This window comes from Podarcis liolepis (genome assembly GCF_965112155.1).
Source record: "Podarcis liolepis genome assembly, chromosome: 3".
Lineage (NCBI taxonomy): Eukaryota > Metazoa > Chordata > Lepidosauria > Squamata > Lacertidae > Podarcis > Podarcis liolepis.
In genome coordinates, this window is record NC_139557.1 from 96,680,827 (window position 1) to 96,701,345 (window position 20,519).

The window sequence follows — 20,519 nt, forward strand, 5'->3', positions numbered from 1 at the left end:
CCCTCTTGCTTGCTTACTCTGAAGCCACCTCAGCTCAGCATCCACTGGCCAGCTCCAGAGGAACCATTCACCTGGGGAGCTTGTAGTCAGGGCCGCTGCAACACAGCCATGCAAGCCTATGGGAGGCAGAGAAGCAAGAGGGCATCAGAAGAGGGTGGGGAGACCAGTGTTGCCGGTTGTATCCCTGACCATCATTCAAAGCACCCCAGGGTGCCATGGCACACTGGTTGAAAGCCATTGCTTTATGTTCTTAGGGTACAGCATTGCAACCAGATTTTAAACAATGTCTCAGCAGCCATAGAAACTCTAAAGCAGGATACTGAGGCTAAACTGGGGAAACCTAGATGCTTTTACATGCATTTTCTTTTAACAGGAATTTACATATCTATTTTGATTATGTTTTCAGTTATGCTACTCTAAGGTTTTAAGCAGCATGTTGCTTTTAACCTGCTTTAACGAGCTCTTTTAAGCTTCAGATTCTATTTAAAAATGAACCATTCTAAAAATTGAATTTCCATGGTAGGGTCTTTCTGTAGTTTCTTTTACATTTCCTGGAATCAAAAGCATTGCATTAATTAGTTTGCACAGTAAGCAACAACTTGCAGAGTAGATGATCCTAGAATTACTGGGCAGTGGCTAATGCTGTAAAACAGAGTGTTGTACTGGGAAGTGGGAATGTAAACTGGAAATGAAGAATTGTGTTTGAAGGAAAATAATGTTGTCAGTGTAGATATTACAGGCACTGTGTAATATATAGATATTACAAGAACTGTGACCTATATAGCAGGATAATTATTGTTGGCTGGCTGTTAACCCCTGGGCTGTAACTGAACATTACAGGTGTATCACATCAAATACACCTGCTGCACTGGGGACTCTACCTGGTCTAGGATGGTAATGAATGATGGCAACACAACCAGTGGATGTAGTAGAGACCCAAAAGCAATAGTTTATTATCGTCCTCTAAAGATTTAACATTTAACAGTATTCTCCTGTGAGGCACACGGGGAATAATATTACACATTATATGGAAGTTTCCACTTACTGCTGAAGGACGCAAATCACCCTTGAAGCCATTGGAAGTGTTAGCTGTTTCTGGAGGGAACCTGAGCCATTCTCTGCTACCGTGAAGTTACTGGAAATTGTGCGACTGAATTGAGAAGCAGGGTCATTCATACGCCGTGTCTAAATTTCTCATTTGGCTCTACTAGAACATGTCCTATGCATTCTCTCTCATTAAGCAACAGAATATATTGTGGCATAATAGTATTACAGAGGTATGTTAACCAAGCGTTAGCTGGCTATCTTCTTTAAACTCTTTCCCATCCGTTAGAAAAAATATATGTGTTCATAAGTATTAACTGTCCAAGGCTCAAGATACATTTTATGAAGAGTTCCATTATTCTTCCTTCTGTATTTTTTAAATGTTTGAGTAGAAAATCTGCTTTAAATGGAAATAATAAAGTAAAGTAGGAATTGCAGAGTTAATAAAATACCAAGCTCTTGGGTCTTTAATATCTGCATAGTGTCCAGTCACAGTGAATGTGCTAGGTTGGACTTAAGGCATTGCAACTGGGATCTATAAAGAATGTGATGACTTGGCCCTTAAAGGGTATGCTTCCTAGTCCTTTCACTCCAGGTCACTTGCCAGTTTAAATCCTCAGCAGGTCACACACTCCTGGGAATTTATACTTTTCTTAGATATTGACAGCATGATTCAAGGTTGCTATTTTTATCAGGCAAAAAACTAAAAGTACTTTGACGTTCAAAAGCATTATAAACTAAGCCTGTGCCATTTTCAAATTTACAATTTCATTTTGAAATTTAGAAGTAGAAATGTTGTAAGATTTTAGACCCATCCTCTAACAGTATTTCGGTTCTATTGAGGGGGGAAAAAGAAAAGAATTCTCACTCAGAACTATAATTTTCTTCATAAATGAAAATTAAGGCCAGGAAAGGCAAGACCTTTATTTCCTGCTATGTGGAATATAGCTGGCTGATGAGAGCAGCTGAGTATCAGCTTTCTGGTAAGAGATCAATATAGCAACTGTCCGGCAAGAAAAGTACCCACTTGGCCTTATTAAGTAGCAACAAAGAACATAGCACAGGCAATTTTGCATGCCACAAGATTCAAGGTATATACGCTTTGATAATATACCAGCATGCCTAAATCTGGATGCTGGGGGGAAAACGCTTCTTAGTTTGATTATATGTTCAGAGACAGTGAGGGCAGGATCTAAACAGCTGCTTCAGGTGAGGACAAAGGCTTCGCACACAGTGGGATTTTGATTGTTTTTCTTTGAAGCCAAAGGTGGTTTGCAAGTCAACACAGGAACGCAATTTAGCCCAAGATGCACACTCTGCTTTGGCATGTGGAACTAGTAGCATGGCTGCTGCCATGGATCCCACCCAGAATGTTAGAGAAGTATCCTCACGTTTTGAAAACCTGCTGGTTTACATTTCAAAGCAGAGATGAGAAACTTTGGCCTTCCCGATGTATGAACTACAGATTCAGTCATCTCTGACCAGTAGCCATGCTGTCTCGAAGTGCAGTCCAAGAACATATGGAGGGCCAAAAGTTCCCCATCCCTGTTCTGAAATATGCAAAAACAAACAAACAAACAAAAATATGCATTAGCCAAACTTGTTGATTCAAATTTACAGTATATTTAGATGCAAAAGACCGTAAGAGCTGTAAAGAGAGTTATAGCTGTGTTTTGCTGCTTGAACAACCCCTGCCTTGCACTGAAGCACAGCCAAAGTTGAAACTAGGTTTTTGTACCAATCATGCAAATTGTTTACATAAAGCCGCATAGCATGTAAGTTCTGTTTCCCACGATGTTCAACTATTACTCTAAAATATGGCGTTATATGTCTTCCTCTGATCAAAGCTTATTGCATAACCTGCAGTTTAGCTTCAAAAGTTGTTACAATTTTATGGGATGGATATATTCATAGCCGTCATACGGATATATATACTTACCATATAAATTTGGTTCTAGTTAAAGATGATGTATTACAAAAAAGAATAAATAGTGCACAAGCCCTAAAATTAAGTGAACATAAATTGAAGTATGTAAGAAAAACATCAGATTAGCATTCTTTAAGTAAGGCATAAACTTAATCTTTTTAGATGGTTATCATGAAGGAGATGAGGAAAGAGAGTTCATTACTGTTCCAATGATGGCATTACTGCAAATACTAAACTCCATTATTGCAGATGCACAGTGTAAATGCAACTTCAGCCTGCTGGTATTGATTTCTTTTTATGCCATTCCTAGCAAATGTATATGGTGGCATGTAAATAAACATCTGGATTCATAATTTAAGGAATGGTGTTGTTATTTAATCATCCCAGTAAAGTACTTAGTGACACGAGGTCTGCAGACGTAAGTAAAAAAAAAATAGTGAGCTAGAGAAAAGGCAGATTTTAATGCTGATGAGACTGTATTGCTGTGGACCCCGTAGCTAAAAAGCATGCCCTGAAATATCTTATAATTTTATGATAATTATGAGGCACACAACTAGTGGGACTGTGGTTACAATCAAACACAGACATAAGCATGCTTTCACCCATTGATTTAAAATAGGATTAAGCTTGCTTAACACAGAGTTGGTTCTGTACATGGTCTTTGATTATTAGATCAACCAGCTTTAATCTAGACAGAGGGACCAAGCTATTGCTTAGTACATATTTGCCATTTTGTGGTTCCACCCAGGGTCTACAATGCTTGTAAACTGTCTGTTGGGATCAGGCAGCTCTTACAGAGTACTTCCATTACAGAACTTTGTAGTTCTGCTACTTTGGCGACTCAACATTCCTGATGACTCATGTGATCCAAAAGCAGTGTGCAAGTTTTTGGTTTTTTTTAAATGATATTTATTAGAGGTTTTAAAAATTACAAAAAAAGAAAAAAAGAAAACACAAAAAAAATTAACAGGACATACATTACAATACATAAAGAAAAGAAAACATAAAAAACAATACAACAATACAGCAAAAAAGAACAATAACATTAAAACACACATCCATATTCCATATCTTTATCTTTCATTTACTTGTTTCATCGACCTCCTCACACCTCCCTTTTTGTATTCTAATTCAATTAATTGTTTTAGCAAATTCTTTCCATCTTTCTCAATTTTTATTCTATAATTTATCTTAACGGTCTAACCTATTAATTAACTCAGCAAATCCTTTCCATCTTTCACTGCATTCTGTCATTAAATTACCTTAATTTATTTTAACCTTATCTTACCATAAAAAGCCTTAAAACTTAAACTTAAAACTTAATACTTATTTATACATAACTCCTTATATCATTTCTACTAAAGCCAAATAGTTTCATTCCAACATTTTTCCTAACACTCATTAATTTTACACTATTTCTCAAAATGAATTTTTAAAAACTTTCTTCCAATCTTCATCCATCGTTTCTTCTTCCTGGTCTCGGGTTATGTCAGTCCTTTCTATCCATTCCATCTAGTCCATCAACCTGGTGATCTTCTGTCCGAGGCTGTGCGGCTTCACTCCGTAAAAGTAGCGGTTGATTCAAAACACCGCGCCACTCACCCTACTTCGCTTCAGGACCCTGAAAAAGGGTTTCCCCGCGAGTAGGGGAGGCGCTCTTGGTGTCAGCCGAATCCCACGTTCCCAGGCTTCCTCCGCCTGGGATTTTTGAAGGGTCTCCGCCTTCGCCGCGGCGGCAAGACCCGATTTTCGCGGAGCGGGTTCCTCTCGGTCAGAGGAACTCCGCCATTGCCGATGGCGCTAACCTGGAAGTCAAGTAGTGTGTAAGTTTTAAATTATAAATGGAGTCACTCACTGCCGCTCAAAAGTATTTTATGGGAAATTACTTTGTTTTGAAATGTGGGTATGAGTTGGGACAAACATATGAACCGACCCTTGGTTCTGCATTTCTGCCACCACCACCCACACCCATCCTTAAATCCCTCAAAAGGTTTTCCAAGTTTTGTAAGATGGACCCCAGTTTTGTGTGACATGTTACTGGTACTGAGCAGGCAACTGCCGAGGAGGCAGAATTGCACAGCTCCAACCTAACCAGATAAATATTCTGGGGAAACACAACTTAACCGCCCATTCCAAACCTTTAGAACAAGATGTTGCCTCTCTCATCTCTGATCACTCCTCTTTCCCCTTGTCTGTGCCAGTCTCTTCCATTCATTTATTTGGAATATGGCAAAGAGGATACAGTCTGGAAAACATTTCGAGGAACCACGATCCCTTACCTTGCCATGTACAACAAGATGCAAGGGACAGAAATGCAATAACATTTTGCCTAGGCCAGCAAAATAGCTTGAGTGAGCACGCTAGGTTCTTCATAGAACATGAACCCTGATTCACAAGCTGGGGTGGCAGAACTGAACATAGCCAAGTAGGCATATTGAAGTTCTTCATTATGAGCTAGTTAATGTGGCTTGGTGCAACAGTACAGTCAGTAGCTAATGATATAAATCAGATGTGAGGAACCTTTGGCCCTCCAAATGTTCCTGATCTGAAGCTCAGTCCCTGACCATTGTCCATGCCCACTAGAGCTAATGGGCATTCAACAACTTCTGAAGCACCAAAGGTTCCCCATTCGTGATGTCATTCGGAATTATAGGGACAATACAATGCTTGACCTCCTGTATCTGGAGTTAGTGCAAGATAGTGGTTTAATAGACTGGGCTCCCTGATGCAGGAAGTCTCTGGTTAAAATTTCACATCAGCCATGAAATCAACAAGTGGTCTTGGACAAGCTCTTTCCCCCCTCTCCGCTTCAGTCTCCCTTCTGCAACAGGCAGATAATACTGACATATAATTGTTGTAGGGAGATACTTTGAACGCTAAAGTACTGTAAGGGCAAGTCTTTGCTAATCAACTTTCAACTGAAAGTATGTCTCTGGTCGTCCGCCCCCCCCCCCCCCCGGTCATCTAAAATATGAACTGATATTTTTTTTAATTATGAGGAGGATGCAGATACTGGTGTGTAATCATGTTTGATCAAACAGTGAATTATTCCATATATTCAGTACAAGCAGCCTTCATTTTCACATTAAAATATTTTACACTATTATAAATCTTCGCCCCCAAAAATCAGTTTAAAATTGGTTTTAATTAGATGCATAGAAAAAGGCACACCATGTGTCAGATATTTAGGGTGTTTGGATAATTGAGACACACATAGCTCTCTTTAAACATTAAGGTACAATGATATTTTTCCTTCTGTCAGCTGAAATGTTTTGTGTTGTTGGCAGGAGTTAATATGATTGTTCCAACGGCACACCATCATTTTTCCTTGTAGTGTTAAGTTGCACTAGGAATGTGAATCTATGCATAATTGAAGTCTTTCTGTTTAAATTTATATGCAAATATAACTCACAGTGAATGGCAGTTGAACAATGCTGGAAAATGCTCAAAGCAGTATAAAACGTAGGGAGAAGAAAAATGAAAAGGTGAAAAAGTCCACCTACACATTAGTAATATGAGAGTGCTTTTCTTAAAAAAAAAGATGGTGCTTTAGCATAACTAGAAAGCCGGAAACCAAACTCTTTCTGGTGTATGGGAAAGTTTTAAAAAAGTGGAAAGTAAAATTTTGGTACCGAGCATTTCCAAAAGATCAAGGGGAAATTTCAAGGGACTAAATGATTGATTTCAGCTAGATGAAATTAGTGAAATTACAAGGAATCTGATTTCTTTAAGGTGGTAGTCCCAGAGGATGCTTCTCTAGAGGACATGTCAATAATTACAATTCTAGTGTACTTGTCAACCCAAAGAGACTACAGAAGCTAGTCTTTTGATGAATCCACTGCTACTTCTCTGGCATTGGTTTATATAAGAAACATGAATATTCTGTAGCCATAATGGAGTTATGGAACTCTGTCTTCTGCCTATCCATTCACCCATGGGTGTGTTCTACACTGTTCCCCTCCCTGATCCCCAGTGCAGAAAAATCTTAGTAAGAGATTAAATCATGTTGTAGATCAGATATCCTGTAGAGTTATTCATCTGGTGTCTAATGCTTCATTCACAAAGAAATAGATGGTAAATGTGATTTCAGCCCCAATAGTAGCATCTGCAGATAATGTATCTTTAAATATGGGTTCTAGTTTGAATCCATATTTAATGAGAATACCTTGGCTGCGCTGATGGGAGCATGAAAGTTTATCACTTCCTTGTTAATCTTATTACACCCCTCAGTTATCTAATTTTTTAAGTCATTTGAGAGTCCGGACAAGGTAGAACAACACTGAACTTGATAAATTAATAAAAATGGCTATTTGTACAATTTGTTTCTGTGACTTCGTTCACTTGGCCAGATAAAATCTAACAATACAACACAAACTAAGTGCATGGTGAAATAAACTTTCACAGTGTTCCTTAGTTCAGTTGGGAGAGCATGAGCCTCTTCTTCTCAGGGTCATAGGTTTGAGCCCCACTTTGGGCAAAAGATTCCTGCTTTGCAGGGGGTTGGACTAGATGACCCTTGTGGTCTCTTCCAACTCTACAGTGATTCTTTTATTCAATGAGTAAGCCAGCTAAGTGTCTCTGTACAGAGGGAGTTGCACAAGTACTGTGGTACCTCGGGTTACATACGCTTCAGGTTACATATGCTTCAGGTTACAGACTCCACTAACCCAGAAATAGTACCTCGGGTTAAGAACTTTGCTTCAGGATGAGAACAGAAATTGTGCTCCGGCAGCATGGCGGCAGCAGGAGGCCCCATTAGCTAAAGTGGTGCTTCAGGTTAAGAACAGTTTCGGGTTAAGAACGGACCTCCGGAACGAATTAAGTACTTAACCCGAGGTACCACTGTACTATGAAAAAGACCCAGTTAATGTTTAGTGTGGGGATTTAACACTGAAGTGGAAAGGCATGAACCTTATAATGTTAGTTCTGTCATGCAACCAGAGGTAAATTGCTTGTGGAAATGTAAAATAGAGAGCTGCATGGCTGAGTGGAACAAATCCTTACTAAGTATGATAAATTCAAGGAGGGCCAGTGTGCTGTTGTGAATGCAAACACTGGACTTGGTCCAGGGAGACCTAGGGTCAAATTGCCTCCCAGCCCTGCAGCTCACTGGATGACTGTGGGCCAGTCACTAACTATCTCTAAGCAAAATTAACCAAAGTGGATTGTTGGCAGGATAAAAGATCATGGACACTGCCTTGCTGAACTCTTTAGATTAGGGTTCTCCAATATGATGTCCCACAGGTGTTGGGATACAACTCCCATCATCCCTAACTATTGGTTATTTCTACCAAATTCTACCCCTAATTTGGTAGAAATGAAACATACAAATAAATAAACTGCCTATGGATACAGGGTTCGAATGTTTTAGGACGGGCCATGTTTGTTTCTTACTAATTTAGTTCTTCTTGTATTACTGTCTGGGATGGCTTAATATGGCCATTGCGAAGAACACTAAAATATTTGTTTAACCAGTTTCCAAAAAGAAGAAGCTGTTCTAACAATTCACTTTAATTGATAAGAAGTAATCAGGAAGCTCCTCGCTTGGTCCCCAGGAAAGCGAGCAAAAAGAACGGAAGCATGGAACAGAGGGAATTGAAAAATATCCCTTGATCTGCATGCTTCAGATTGGGGAATTCAGAAGTCTCTTAAGGGTTCGCCACTTGTGAATTATGCATCTCACACTCACTACTAGGCGTAAATGCATAATTCTAATCTGTTCTTATTATTTATTTATAACACACCGGTAGAATGTAAATTGTCTGCCTCCTTTGAGCAAGCTTATCATGCCATTTAAGGTATGCAGATATTTCAGGGGAGTCTACATAGACAATTTGCCTAGGCTAGCACATTGATTCCAATTAAAGGGCATATAAACTGCTAATGATAAATTAAACTTGTTCTCCCCAGCTCACAGGTGGGCTGCACAGGGGGTGTTGCAAGAGAAAGTCAACAGAAAAGAAGTATTCATCCTGAAATAATATACACAATGTATCTTAACCACTCTGGTTTTAATCCCCGCCTGCTTGCTTTTATAGTACGCAGTAAGGAACAATATTGCATATGGATGGGGAAACAGCAGTTGCCTACCTTCTGGCAGGGGCGTTTGAGTCCATTATGGACGGGGAAGAGGAGCAGGTAAAAATGTATGGATCATGACAGCTTATAAGTGGCTTGATGTTGACCTCTTCTTCCATTAAAAAGCTAGTCCATTTCTAGCTAGTCAGCCCAATACTCATTGGGATGGGGGCAGGATTGCTAGGGTGGGACTATCCTGGAGATTAGTTCAGTTCACACCTGTGAAACTGCAGCCCTGTTCAGGGACGTTTTTAATATTTAACGCTGTATTGTTTTTAATACTTGATTGGGAGCTGCCCAGAGTGGCTGGGGAAACTCAGCCAGATGGGCGGGGTATAAATTATTATTATTATTATTATTATTATTATTATTATTATTATTATTATTATTAAAATGAACCCCAATCCAGGCAAAAGGCCATTGTTCATTTTGCCTTCCTCAACAATCTACCCTTTATGAAGAGGATTTGTCTTCCTTTACCATAGACATAGGTTGGTTGCTGACTAATGGAACTGGAAAAGTTTTTGTTTGTTTTTTAAGCACACTTTTGGGATTGGCAAACATTGGTTATAGATTCTTACTTTCCTCGTAGCAATAAGTTTTTTTTTTAAAAAAAATAAAGTTCAAGAGTTTGGTGTTCATAACATCACAACTGGGCTTGGTAACCAAGCAGGGAGATATTTTCAGGAGGAGCTAAGCAGACGGAAGCCTGTGTGTGTGTGTACAGGCAAGTACATCATATGGACTGGCTTGCAATGCACTGTGTCTATGGGCAACATGGAGAAGCTCACGCTGTCTTGTAGCATAGTTCTACCTTGGTTGATGCAGCAGGTAGGCGTTGGTTTCCCCTTAGAGCAGTCACATCAAATTGGCCTCTCTGTCTACTTCACACTAAGTCAATGGAAGCAATCAAAAGTTGTAGCTGTTTTCAGCGCAGCTCATTGTCTCTCTCCTGACTATCCTTTATCTCGCACTTCCTCCCAATTGAGGATACAACCAGAGCTCTGTACTATGATGGTCCAGAAATGACTTGCATGTATTACAGGCAACTCCCAATTTACGTGGGGATTGCATTCCAAGGCACTGCGCGTTTAAGTAAAATTGCATATATTTGAAACACCATAGAAAAACCCTGCAAACAGCCTGACCCCATTCTGTTCAGGTCACTTCCAGGTTTGACATAATGCACGTGCAGAGGCGGAGCTAGCTGCTCTAGCACCCGGGGGGCTGGTCCATGGGGGCGGGGCGAGTGTCCCAGGGGGCAGCAATGTCACCCCCCTCAGGGTTGACACCTGGGGCGGAACGCACACACCCTTTGCTCTGCCAGTGTGCACGTGTATGGTTGCGCACACATTGGACATGCCTAAAACGGTCGCTGCCTGTATATTATTTCTATACTGCCTAAAAATTAGTTGTTTTTAGTTATAGCTCCAGTGTATCTTGTACACAAGAGATATATATGAGTACTGTATTCCTGAACATAGGTAGTAATAAGGAGGAAGTGGGAGGTAGGCGACTTCCTTGAACATTAAAAAGAATTTGGTGGCATTTGTTCAACTTGCCTTATCCTTCAGTACCCAACCTAGCTTTTCTAATCTATATACCTTTCTTGTTTTCCATCCTTTCCCTATCAATCCCTGTCCTATCTTTATTCAAATATTTTAAAAAATCAAATACTTCAGTTTCTGTGTCTTAGGTGGAATCCGCACACACACTAGAAAGGTTGTAAAAATGCTTTGTTAAAAAAAAGTTTTGAAAAATATATTGAATTTGCCATAGCTCACAATCGCCATCTAGAGTCACATTTGTATAATGCACTTAAAACATTTTTTTTTTTTTTTGCAGCTGTGTGACTGAGTCATTAGTCTAAGTTACATAGGCAGCTTCACAATTCTCTTATTTTACCACCATCACCTTTTTTGGCCTGATTTTTAAGGTTAGGTTTGCATTTTGTTTACAGCTGCGTTCTGTTTTCTGTGTTTGTCTTTACTATTACTTTATTTTGCTAGTTCTTTATTCCCCCCAAAAAATCAGACTTTACTTGTGGCTAGCACAAAAATTCCTACACCAACTCTCTGTAATTTGACTGGGCTAATCCACTTTGGAGGTGCTACTCTGTCTCCAGATTCCATGTACCTATTTGATAAAACAAAGAAGTTATGGGGAATTTTGTGGGGGGTTTTTTTTGGGGGGGGAGAGGTCTACTGTTAAAATAAAATTTATTCTGGACACTTGAAAAAGTCATCAAGGGTTTTTGTGCATGTGTTCAGCAGGAATGCTTGAAAAGTCCTTCTGACTTTGGTGCTCCCATTTGCCTTCTCTCGGTGCCAATTATTTATTCACTTCTTATTTTACACTTCTTGTTTGATGTGTGAACTGTTTGGGTTTGGATTATGCAACTGGATTTTGCTTGTCAGAACAAGGTTGTAGCACATCAAGGAACAGGTAAATCTGTTCAGCTGAATAGAATGTGAAAGGAGCATTTCCCCAAACGTGCTTTAGAATGGAATCCTCAGCTATGGCTGACCTCTGCTTACTTCTACAACAGTCGACCATGATAGATTGCATTACAGCTTCACCATCCTTTGTTCTGTCATTCAGTCCTAATTTACTGCTTGTAGTGCACAGGAAGCCAAGGCTAGCTGGAAACCTATTTTCAGTGCCAAAATGGGAGCATACAAAATAATAATTAGGATGAGAATGCCTTTGAACATGCACAGAATGTCTTCCACTGAAGAACCATAGCCAGTCTCTATTACTGTGGAATTATGAGAGCTAATCTTGCAAGCAGGAGAGTCTGGGCTCCACATATGTTGCAGGGAGGGAGGCAAAGACAATATTGGGTTGTTAGATTAGGTTTATTTACATAATGTTTCCCACACAGAAGTCAAGAAGCTATTTACAATGAGCATAAAATACCATAATAAAGATGCACAAATAGAAAACGAATACAAACATCCAACCACTGGTGCTGCCCGGGAAAACAAAAAAATGGCTGGTGCTGATACGATGACAAAGCTGGCACCAGGTGGGTCTACCTGGTGAGAACATTCCATAGAAGGTGGGCAGCATAAGAAAAGGACCATTCTTTCCTCACCATCTTCCAGTCCTCCTCTCTGGTGTGGCACTCGGAGAGCAGCCTGCTCCTGTCCCAGCTGGATTCCCCCCTGCCCAGCACCTACCAACTGCCCTGCAGGAACTATTCCAGGAAAAAGAGGAGAGAGCTGATTATAAGACCAATGGTCTGTTCTCACTCCATCTGGACCAGCTTTGTTTTGTTTTGTTTTAAGTGTGCCATTTTATTACCTCAAGGACCGCCTCTTCCCATATAAACTGACCTGGACTCTTCGTTATTCATCTGAGGCCCTCCTCCTCCTCCTCCATATTTTTTTAAAAAAATCAGTTTTACTCTATACATTTGAATTCAAACATTAATCATAATCATCAACATTTAGGATTCCCAGAATCCTTAGACTTCCCTCCACCCCTCCATGGTTTCCATTATCAAACTTTTTCTTCTGCATCATATAATTTCTCCATTTTCCTTAAAATAGTCCATTTTTACCTTAGTTTTTAATACTCAAATTCTGCCAAAGTTTAAAGTGTTCTCTTAAGTAAATTTTTTCCATTCCTTAATAAAGTTTCTATCTTCCTGGTTTCCGATTTTCCCGGTCATTTTCGTAGTCTATCATCTTCATCTAGTCTCTGGTCAGGACTTTATCTTCTTTCCCTCTCCGGGCCAGTAGTATCTGCGCTGCTGTTGTCGCATACATGAATAATCATTTCTGCTCCTTTGGTATCTCATCTGAGGCCCTTCTTAATGTGCCTCCACATGATGTCCATAGGGTGGTAACACAAGAACGGGCCTTTTTTGCAGTGGCTCCAGATTTGTGGAATGCTCTTCCCAGGGAGCTTTGTCTGGTGCCTTCATTATACATCTTTAGGCGCCAGGGGAAAACGTTCCTCCTCAACCAGGCCTTTGGCTGATTAATATTCTACAGCCTTTTAAATGTGTTTGTGGGAGGGTTTTTTAAAACAAACAAACAAACAAACAACAAAACTTATTTATAAATTGAAGGAATAATAAGAATGCACCCACACATTTTTACATATGCTGTGAGCTGCTTTAAGTAGCCCATTTCAAAAGTGGGTTATAAATTTACTAAATAGCTAACTACTGACAGAGCAACATTGGAGTACAAATTGTTGCATTCACCCTGCCAAGTGTGATGTGGACACACATGTGCAACTCGCCACATACTTGTAAAAAAATAATAATATGAAGTGAACTGGAAAAGTTATTGAGAATATCTTAAAAACCGTTGCCACATTTTACTCAGGTTTGCATCCTTCACTCTGTAAAATGTGCAGGTGTTTTCTACAGTGGTACCTCGGGTTACATACGCTTCAGGTTACAGATTCTGCTAACCCAGAAATAGTGCTTCAGGTTAAGAACTTTGCTTCAGGATGAGAACAGAAATCGTGCTCCGGCGGCGTGGCAGCAGCAGCAGGAGGTCCCATTAGCTAAAGTGGTGCTTCAGGTTAAGAACAGTTTCAGGTTAAGTACGGACCTCCGGAATGAATTAAGTACTTAACCCGAGGTACCACTATACATGGAAGTTCTACTGATGTATAAAGCATAGCATACAAAGCTGCCTTAATTCTGATTAAAACCTGGTACCTCTCATTTTGCCATGCTTTCACTCTCAAAACTCAAAGACACCCCAGATTTAGTGTTAGTGCCTGACCCATACGATCTTATTTGTCAGATCAACTGAATGAATAGACTTTGCTTCCAAGTAAGCGTATTTTGTATGAGGATGTAAGAATCAGATTTGCCGCGATTAGTAAAGCAGTTTTCCATTTATAGTGATATAAACCTGATGTAACAGAATTGTAAAATAATTGTCCGAAATGGTTGTCTCTAAAGCAGGATTTCTAGTAGAAGCACTAAGGTTGAAATGACTTTGGTATTATGCATATCCTTATTGAGTTCAGTGAAGTTGCTCTTTGTTTATATGCAAGCAAAGACATTTCAGGATTGGGACCAGTATGTTTGACTCCTCACTAATTGAAATGAGAAAGCAAAGAAATATTCATTAAGCCATGGATAGCGATGTAATGACCTCATTTAAACCAGCCATGCAAGGAAATTCAGATTTAATACTGAAAAATATGGCTAACGGTAGAGGCCAATATATGAACCTTATGCAGATGGATATTTACATAGATAAACCGTATTTAGGTTAGCTCTGCTTCATCAGGATGATGATAGGAATTTGAATCTTTGTAAAAATATGGTCAGTTTCTGAATTTTAATTAAATTCTTAACATGTATTTTTCAACTTTAGGTCAGCCAAAATTTTGCTGCAGAATGTTTAGCAATTCTAGCATCAAAGCCTGAATATACATAAGCTTAGACTGTGTTTCAGTTTTCTTTCAAGCCATGCAGAAGAAAGCAAAGCCTTAAAAAGTATCTTTCCTCATCACTAAATATACACAACATGTTCCCACACTTCTAGAGTGGCTTATTTTGTTATATGGAAGTAAATTTTTTTGGAAACAACATTTGAGGCCTTTGTTACTCTTCCTAGAGACGCCTCAGAAAGCATTATTTATAGCTTCCAAGGTTCACTAGATTTTAACACAATATCACGATGGTTTAGGTGTCAGTGACACCATAAAAACAGTCTCTGAAACTTCATATGCACATCAGTTTTTTGACAGGAGCTATTACATTGATGTCACTCTGTACACAACCAATCACCACTGGTGTTCCACCAGCTGTGCTATTAACCAAAGGGAAATGTTCGTAACCTATAGTCTTGATTCTGCATGCTGGGCAGAGTTATAACCCCTCCCTTCATTCTTCGGAAAGCATATACATGATGGATAGTGAAAAAAGAAAAAAGCAGTTCCCTTACCAGGGGAGTTGTTAGGGTTGTGTACAAGTTTAGGAACGTGTCTACATAATAAAGAGATCCATAGTGCAATTGTATGCATGCCTGCTCTGAAAAACTCAATTGAGTACAGCAGTGTTTATTCCTAGGTAAATGTGTATAGGAATACGGCCTCAGATATTATAATCTTATGGTTGTTCTTGCTGCCACAGGAACATGATGTTTGTGACTGGTGCAGGGAGGGCCAAAAGAATGGACACAGGATTCTGGTATTGGGCTGGATTAGGCCATAGCTTTATTGCTTATAAGTAAGAGTAGGTTTGGCCAAGGCATTGGTCATGTATCCAGCATCAGGAAGCCCACATTCTGTCTGATAGGAACCCAGTGGGGTCGACTCTGTGCTTCTGGGAGAAAACCTCCGCCACACATGCATTCCTGTTCTCTCTAGAAGCTCCACAGAGGTGTTACAGGGGTGCCTTTAGGGAACCAGAGTACTTCTTCATCACATTGCAGAATTAAATTTTGGAATTCGCTCCCACAAGAAAGAGTGATGGCCAGCCATCTGGATTACTTGGATTGGACAAATTCATGGAAGATAAGGCTATCAGTGACTACTAACCACAATGGCAATACTCTGTGTTAAGTTGTGGGTGAACATATCAGATGACACAGCGATTCTTCAAACAGCTCTTGTTTATTCACAGGCCAGAACAGAACTGAACTGAAGGGTTCCGCCAGCCTGCTTATATAGAGCTCCACTAGAACGCAACAGTAACCATTTTCTGTAACTATCCAATCACTGAACGTCACTTTCAATCCCTTATTTGCATATGTGGACCTGAGTGAAAACTATCTACAGTATCCCCCTGCTGGCCCAGGGTGAGAACTTCAGTACATAACACTGCCTCCATGGTTGGAAGCAGTAAGCTTCTGAATATCAGTTGCTGGAAGCCAAGGGAAGGGAGCGTTCTCTTGTGCTAAGGTCCTGCTTGTAGGTTTCCCACAGGCATGTGGCTGTCCACTGTGGATGCTGGACTTGATGGGCCACTTGCCTTGATTCAGCAGAGCTACTCTTATATCCTGGTGTTCTTAACAGTAGCTTTTGACACAGCAGCAGTCTTTAAACAGACTTCTGCCCATATTTTGCATTCCTATCAACTGGCACATCTCATACTAAAGTAAGGGTAAACATTTGAAGCTTAATAGTTAAAGCAGAGCTGTGGCTCTCCAGCTATTGTACAGATGGTTGACGGGCCATAGCCCTGCTGTAGAGCTTCTGTTTTGCATGCAGAAGGAACTAGGTTCAATCCCTGGCATATCCAGGTAGGGCTGGTGAAGACTTCTGCCTAAAACACTGGATAGCCACTGTCAGTCAGTGTAGACAATACTCAGCTAGATAGAGCAGTGGTTTGACTTAGTGTAAAGTGTGTTTTTGTGTATGTGTTTGTTTGCCCCCATAATCTCTGACCCCCTGGCCATGCTGACTGGGCTTGTTGGAAGCTGTAGTCTGGCAGGTTCTGGCCGTCCTGGGTTAAAGAATAAATGGTAGGAAGTGAAGACATAACTTTTCAGAAGATTAAAATAATGGGCAGAGACATGCCATTATTTTAAACAATTAAGAGATTCTGCATTATAGCGTGGATAAGACATATGCCATTTTACAAATTAAAAGGGGCAACGGCTGACTTTTAATTTACTAATGTGGAAGTGAGTAATAATGTGATAAAACCCGTTCAATTTCTGTGAAGAGTTAAAAGAAAATCATTTCCTGCTTATTGGTTCATTTTGTAAATAGAGATCAATGAAATTCCTCCAACAAAAGCATGAAATCAATTGCAAAATAGCATATAATTTGTGATCTGTATTGTAAATTATAGTTTATTTGACGTTAATTGGTGAGGTTTCCATATACTGGGATGCATTTCCGCATAACACATCTCTGGATAATTCTCATGGATCCATTTCTAATGCATCTTAGAGTGATCTGTTTTTCATGCCCACAACTGCCTACATTTGCTCTTATGCAAATAACCCAATCAAGCAAATGGAAAACAAGATGCTGTAATCAGAAGGGGCTTGACAAACAGTAACCTTAGAGTTTTAGGGGAGTGCCCCGGATTTAGATTTATGTTCCTACCTGCATCTGTAGCAGCAATTGATCCATTATGAAGCACTTGAATAGGTCAATATCAGACAAGAAGTACAAATCGGATCAGATGTGGCAAGTAATTGATGCTGGTTTGATTTAAATGGGTGGTTTCTGTAGCTCACTGTTTGTAGGAAATGTAGCCTGGGCTCTTCTCGTGGGCACCTTTTCTCTCTCCCATTCTTGTGGCTACTTGTCATGCCACAAGACATGAGAGAAACTTCAATAGTTTAGAGGCATGCAACCATTGTTTTCCTTAGTGAGTAATCCATTGTGGCTAGGCTTGAAAGCAGATTTATTCCCTGAGAAAGGCAGGAAGAAATATAATAAAGGGAGAGAAAGGAAAGGCTGGGATAAATCTGTATATGATTAAAAAGATATAAGAGGGTAGATTCCATGGTACATGATCAGATTAAGAAGGGTTGTAGGTTCGAAGAGGCTCCAAACCACTGTGACAGAAGACTGGTGCCAGAACCAAGAACATTCTACCACACATCATATTTCCTGTTACCAGCTCTGATCAGGTGCACCACTTCACCCAAAGCTTGAAGACTAGGTTTCCACCCAATGCCTTAACCTCCAAAAGTTGTGACGTTTTGCTTTGGGGAAAGGCAAACCTCTAGACCAGCCAATTTGTTTACAGAGAAATTCCTTCCTGGCTTCGAATACAGCAACCACAGCAAGGTCAGGAAGCACCGTTGGAAAAATGCCCTTGGGGGTGTCTGCAAGCCCCCGGAACTCGAGTATCTTCTGGGATGCGCAGCTCTGGAAAAGGCATCTCCCTTCTCTTCCAGTGCGCTTCTAGCGACATACATCATAATGATATATGCACACTAAGCCTCTGGCATAGCACAGCAAGAAGTGTGAGACATCGTAGAGCTAATCTACTACAGTGGTACTTCGGGTTAAGTACTTAATTCGTTCTGGAGGTCCGTTCTTAACCTGAAACTGTTCTTAACCTGAAGCACCACTTTAGCTAATGGGGCCTCCTGCTGCCGCCGCACGATTTCTGTTCTCATCCTGAAGCAAAGTTCTTAACCCGAGGTACTATTTCTGGGTTAGTGGAGTCTGTAACCTGAAGCGTCTGTAACCTGAAGCGTATGTAACCCGAGGTACCACTGTATTTATTTACACACTATGTACAGATAAAAGCATAATGGCATGCATTCTCTCCAGCTCCAAGAGAACAGACAGAAAGAAATAAAAGCGAAAGTACAGTGTAATAGTTCCCGCAGCGGAAGAAATAAGACTGTCTTCCAAGTTGTTAGAATACAATCTAGGGAATAAAATGAGATTAAAGCAGCAACCTGAAAAGCTAAATATGGTTAAAATAATGTGAAATTGACCTGATGAATGAATGATTAATGATGAGGAAGGGTGAAAGGGTTTTCTCTTCAGCCAACAGGGCTGTGGAAAGCAAGCATAGCCCGCTCTCTCTCTCTTTTAAAATTTATTTTTATTAAAGATTTTCTTAGTTTACAAAACCTGGCGCTGACATGGCAGCAGCTAATCCCTGGGCAACCAGTGAGGCACTGCCCAGCCAGTGGGGTCTCTGATCGGCCCATTTGAAGCTGGGGTCAGGCAGGAGGTCCTGCTTTGAGATTGTGCCAGCCAGGGGAATTCCCAAATGGACGGCAAACATGCAATAGCTGTCTGCCAGGATGGAGGCGAGGAGCCCCAACCACATCCCACCTGGAAAAGGTGAGCATCCATTGTAGACTATGTCTTGGTTTTTCCACTTGAAATATTTTTATTTACTAAAGACTTAAGAATTTCTATCATTTTTTCTTAACACCGATATGTTCCATTTTAATAATAATTTTATTATTTATACCCTGCCCATCTGGCTGGGTTGCTTCAGCCTCTTTTGGGATGACTTTCCACCATGGTACCCAGCCACCTTGACAATCTTGCTATTTTCGCCAGCTTATTTCTTTTAGTCTATATTAGTCTCAGGTACACCATGATTCTGGAACACAGCTACTTTACATTCACATTTCAAAGTTCTTCCCTCCCTTTCCATAGAACCTTACAACTCAGCTATTGGAAGCTACATGAGCTGCACACATTCTAAATTTATTGCAGGGAGCCAGAAAGCCAGAGGGTTGTTAGGAGATAAAGAAATGTATGTTTTCAGGAAAAATAGTTAATTCTAGCAGAGGAAGAGCTAAATATGAAAGGAAGTGTGTGCTAATGTAGACAGGGCCTTACAGAAGGCTGCAATGTTCAAGACCTCAGGGAAATTTCACATATTAGATATTATGAAATATATCATAATAGCTATATGTAATATCTAACACATTTTATGAGAGAAAACAACCCTTTGAGCATATTAAGACTGATGTATATATGGGAGTGTTCATTATGTTTTATACATAAAATAGTATGAAACAGATTAATGCATATGCCTTTTTTCTATATTACATTTTCCTCTTTCGTTCAGTAGCTCAGTTTTGCAAGAAGATATATAGAACAAAATGAGATCAATAACTATGCTAACAGTGTTTATAATATTCTAACTCCACCACCACCATCCTGCTTAAAAGTGCAAAATACGTGGTAGATAATTCTTTTCAGTGTTTCTGAATCCAGTCCTTTATGAAATCCTAAGGAAAAAGCTAAGTGCCATACCTGTTTCCTCCTTTTGTAGAATTACGAGTTTTTGCAGCGCACCAGTTTCTCGTCACTGCTTGCACAATTGTTGGCTGTACAAACAGCTCCCAGGTCACCTTGTTTACAGCCCAGCTGCCACCAGCTCATGTGGATGCACCGGTCCTGACCGTTTTGGATTCTAAAACAATATATGCACAGTTAAGTATAGACTTTCCTCTTTCACCCATGGTTTCAGTTTGGGACAAACTTGGCTTCTTCTCTTTTGGTCTCCAGGAACGCTCAACTTGCATGTGGCAGCAAGGGACTCCCAGATTGTCTTTGCCTAGTTGGGGGAAATCCAGGTTGGGGTCTTAGCAGAGCCTATGACTTTGACTCAAACTAAATGTGACTTTAAATGTGAGGTTATCTTTGATGTGTCTAGTTTTTCCCCTACCAGAAAATGGGTTTAATCCTCCCCCACTAAAGAAATGAAAATACCTCCTCTCTCTCAAAAACCCTTGCTATTAGCACCAGCACTGAAGCTTCCATTGGTTCCAGTGTAGCCAGTGTAGCCAGTAGTGATCCTTTTCATGCTAAAGTATATTGAATTCTTGCTGGCTCTGGTTACAAAAGATCCAGCTGCCAGGGTTTAACCCCCTGCAATGACATTTGGGAAAGGGGTACCCTCCCCATAGGCTACTCAGCAATGGAGGTGATAACTGAGCACTCCCAATCATTCTCCGGGGAATACTAAGGGCCAGTTGAAGGAGCTTGGTAGGTTTAAGTTTCCCCATGCCTGTCTTGGTAGAAGGAGCCAGCAAAAGGCTATGAG

General features: G+C 40.2%; 1 protein-coding gene across 5 annotated transcripts in view; it reads left to right on the plus strand.

Annotated features, from left to right (window-relative positions):
• USH2A (usherin) overlaps positions 1–20,519 on the plus strand; it is a 430,807-nt gene that overhangs the window by 188,302 nt on the left and 221,986 nt on the right. For all 5 annotated transcript variants that reach the window (XM_083493951.1, XM_083493952.1, XM_083493953.1 and 2 more), the window contains one exon: positions 19,746–19,905. In XM_083493951.1, the coding sequence (XP_083350077.1) occupies positions 19,746–19,905 (160 nt within the window). The remainder of the gene's footprint in view (positions 1–19,745; positions 19,906–20,519) is intronic.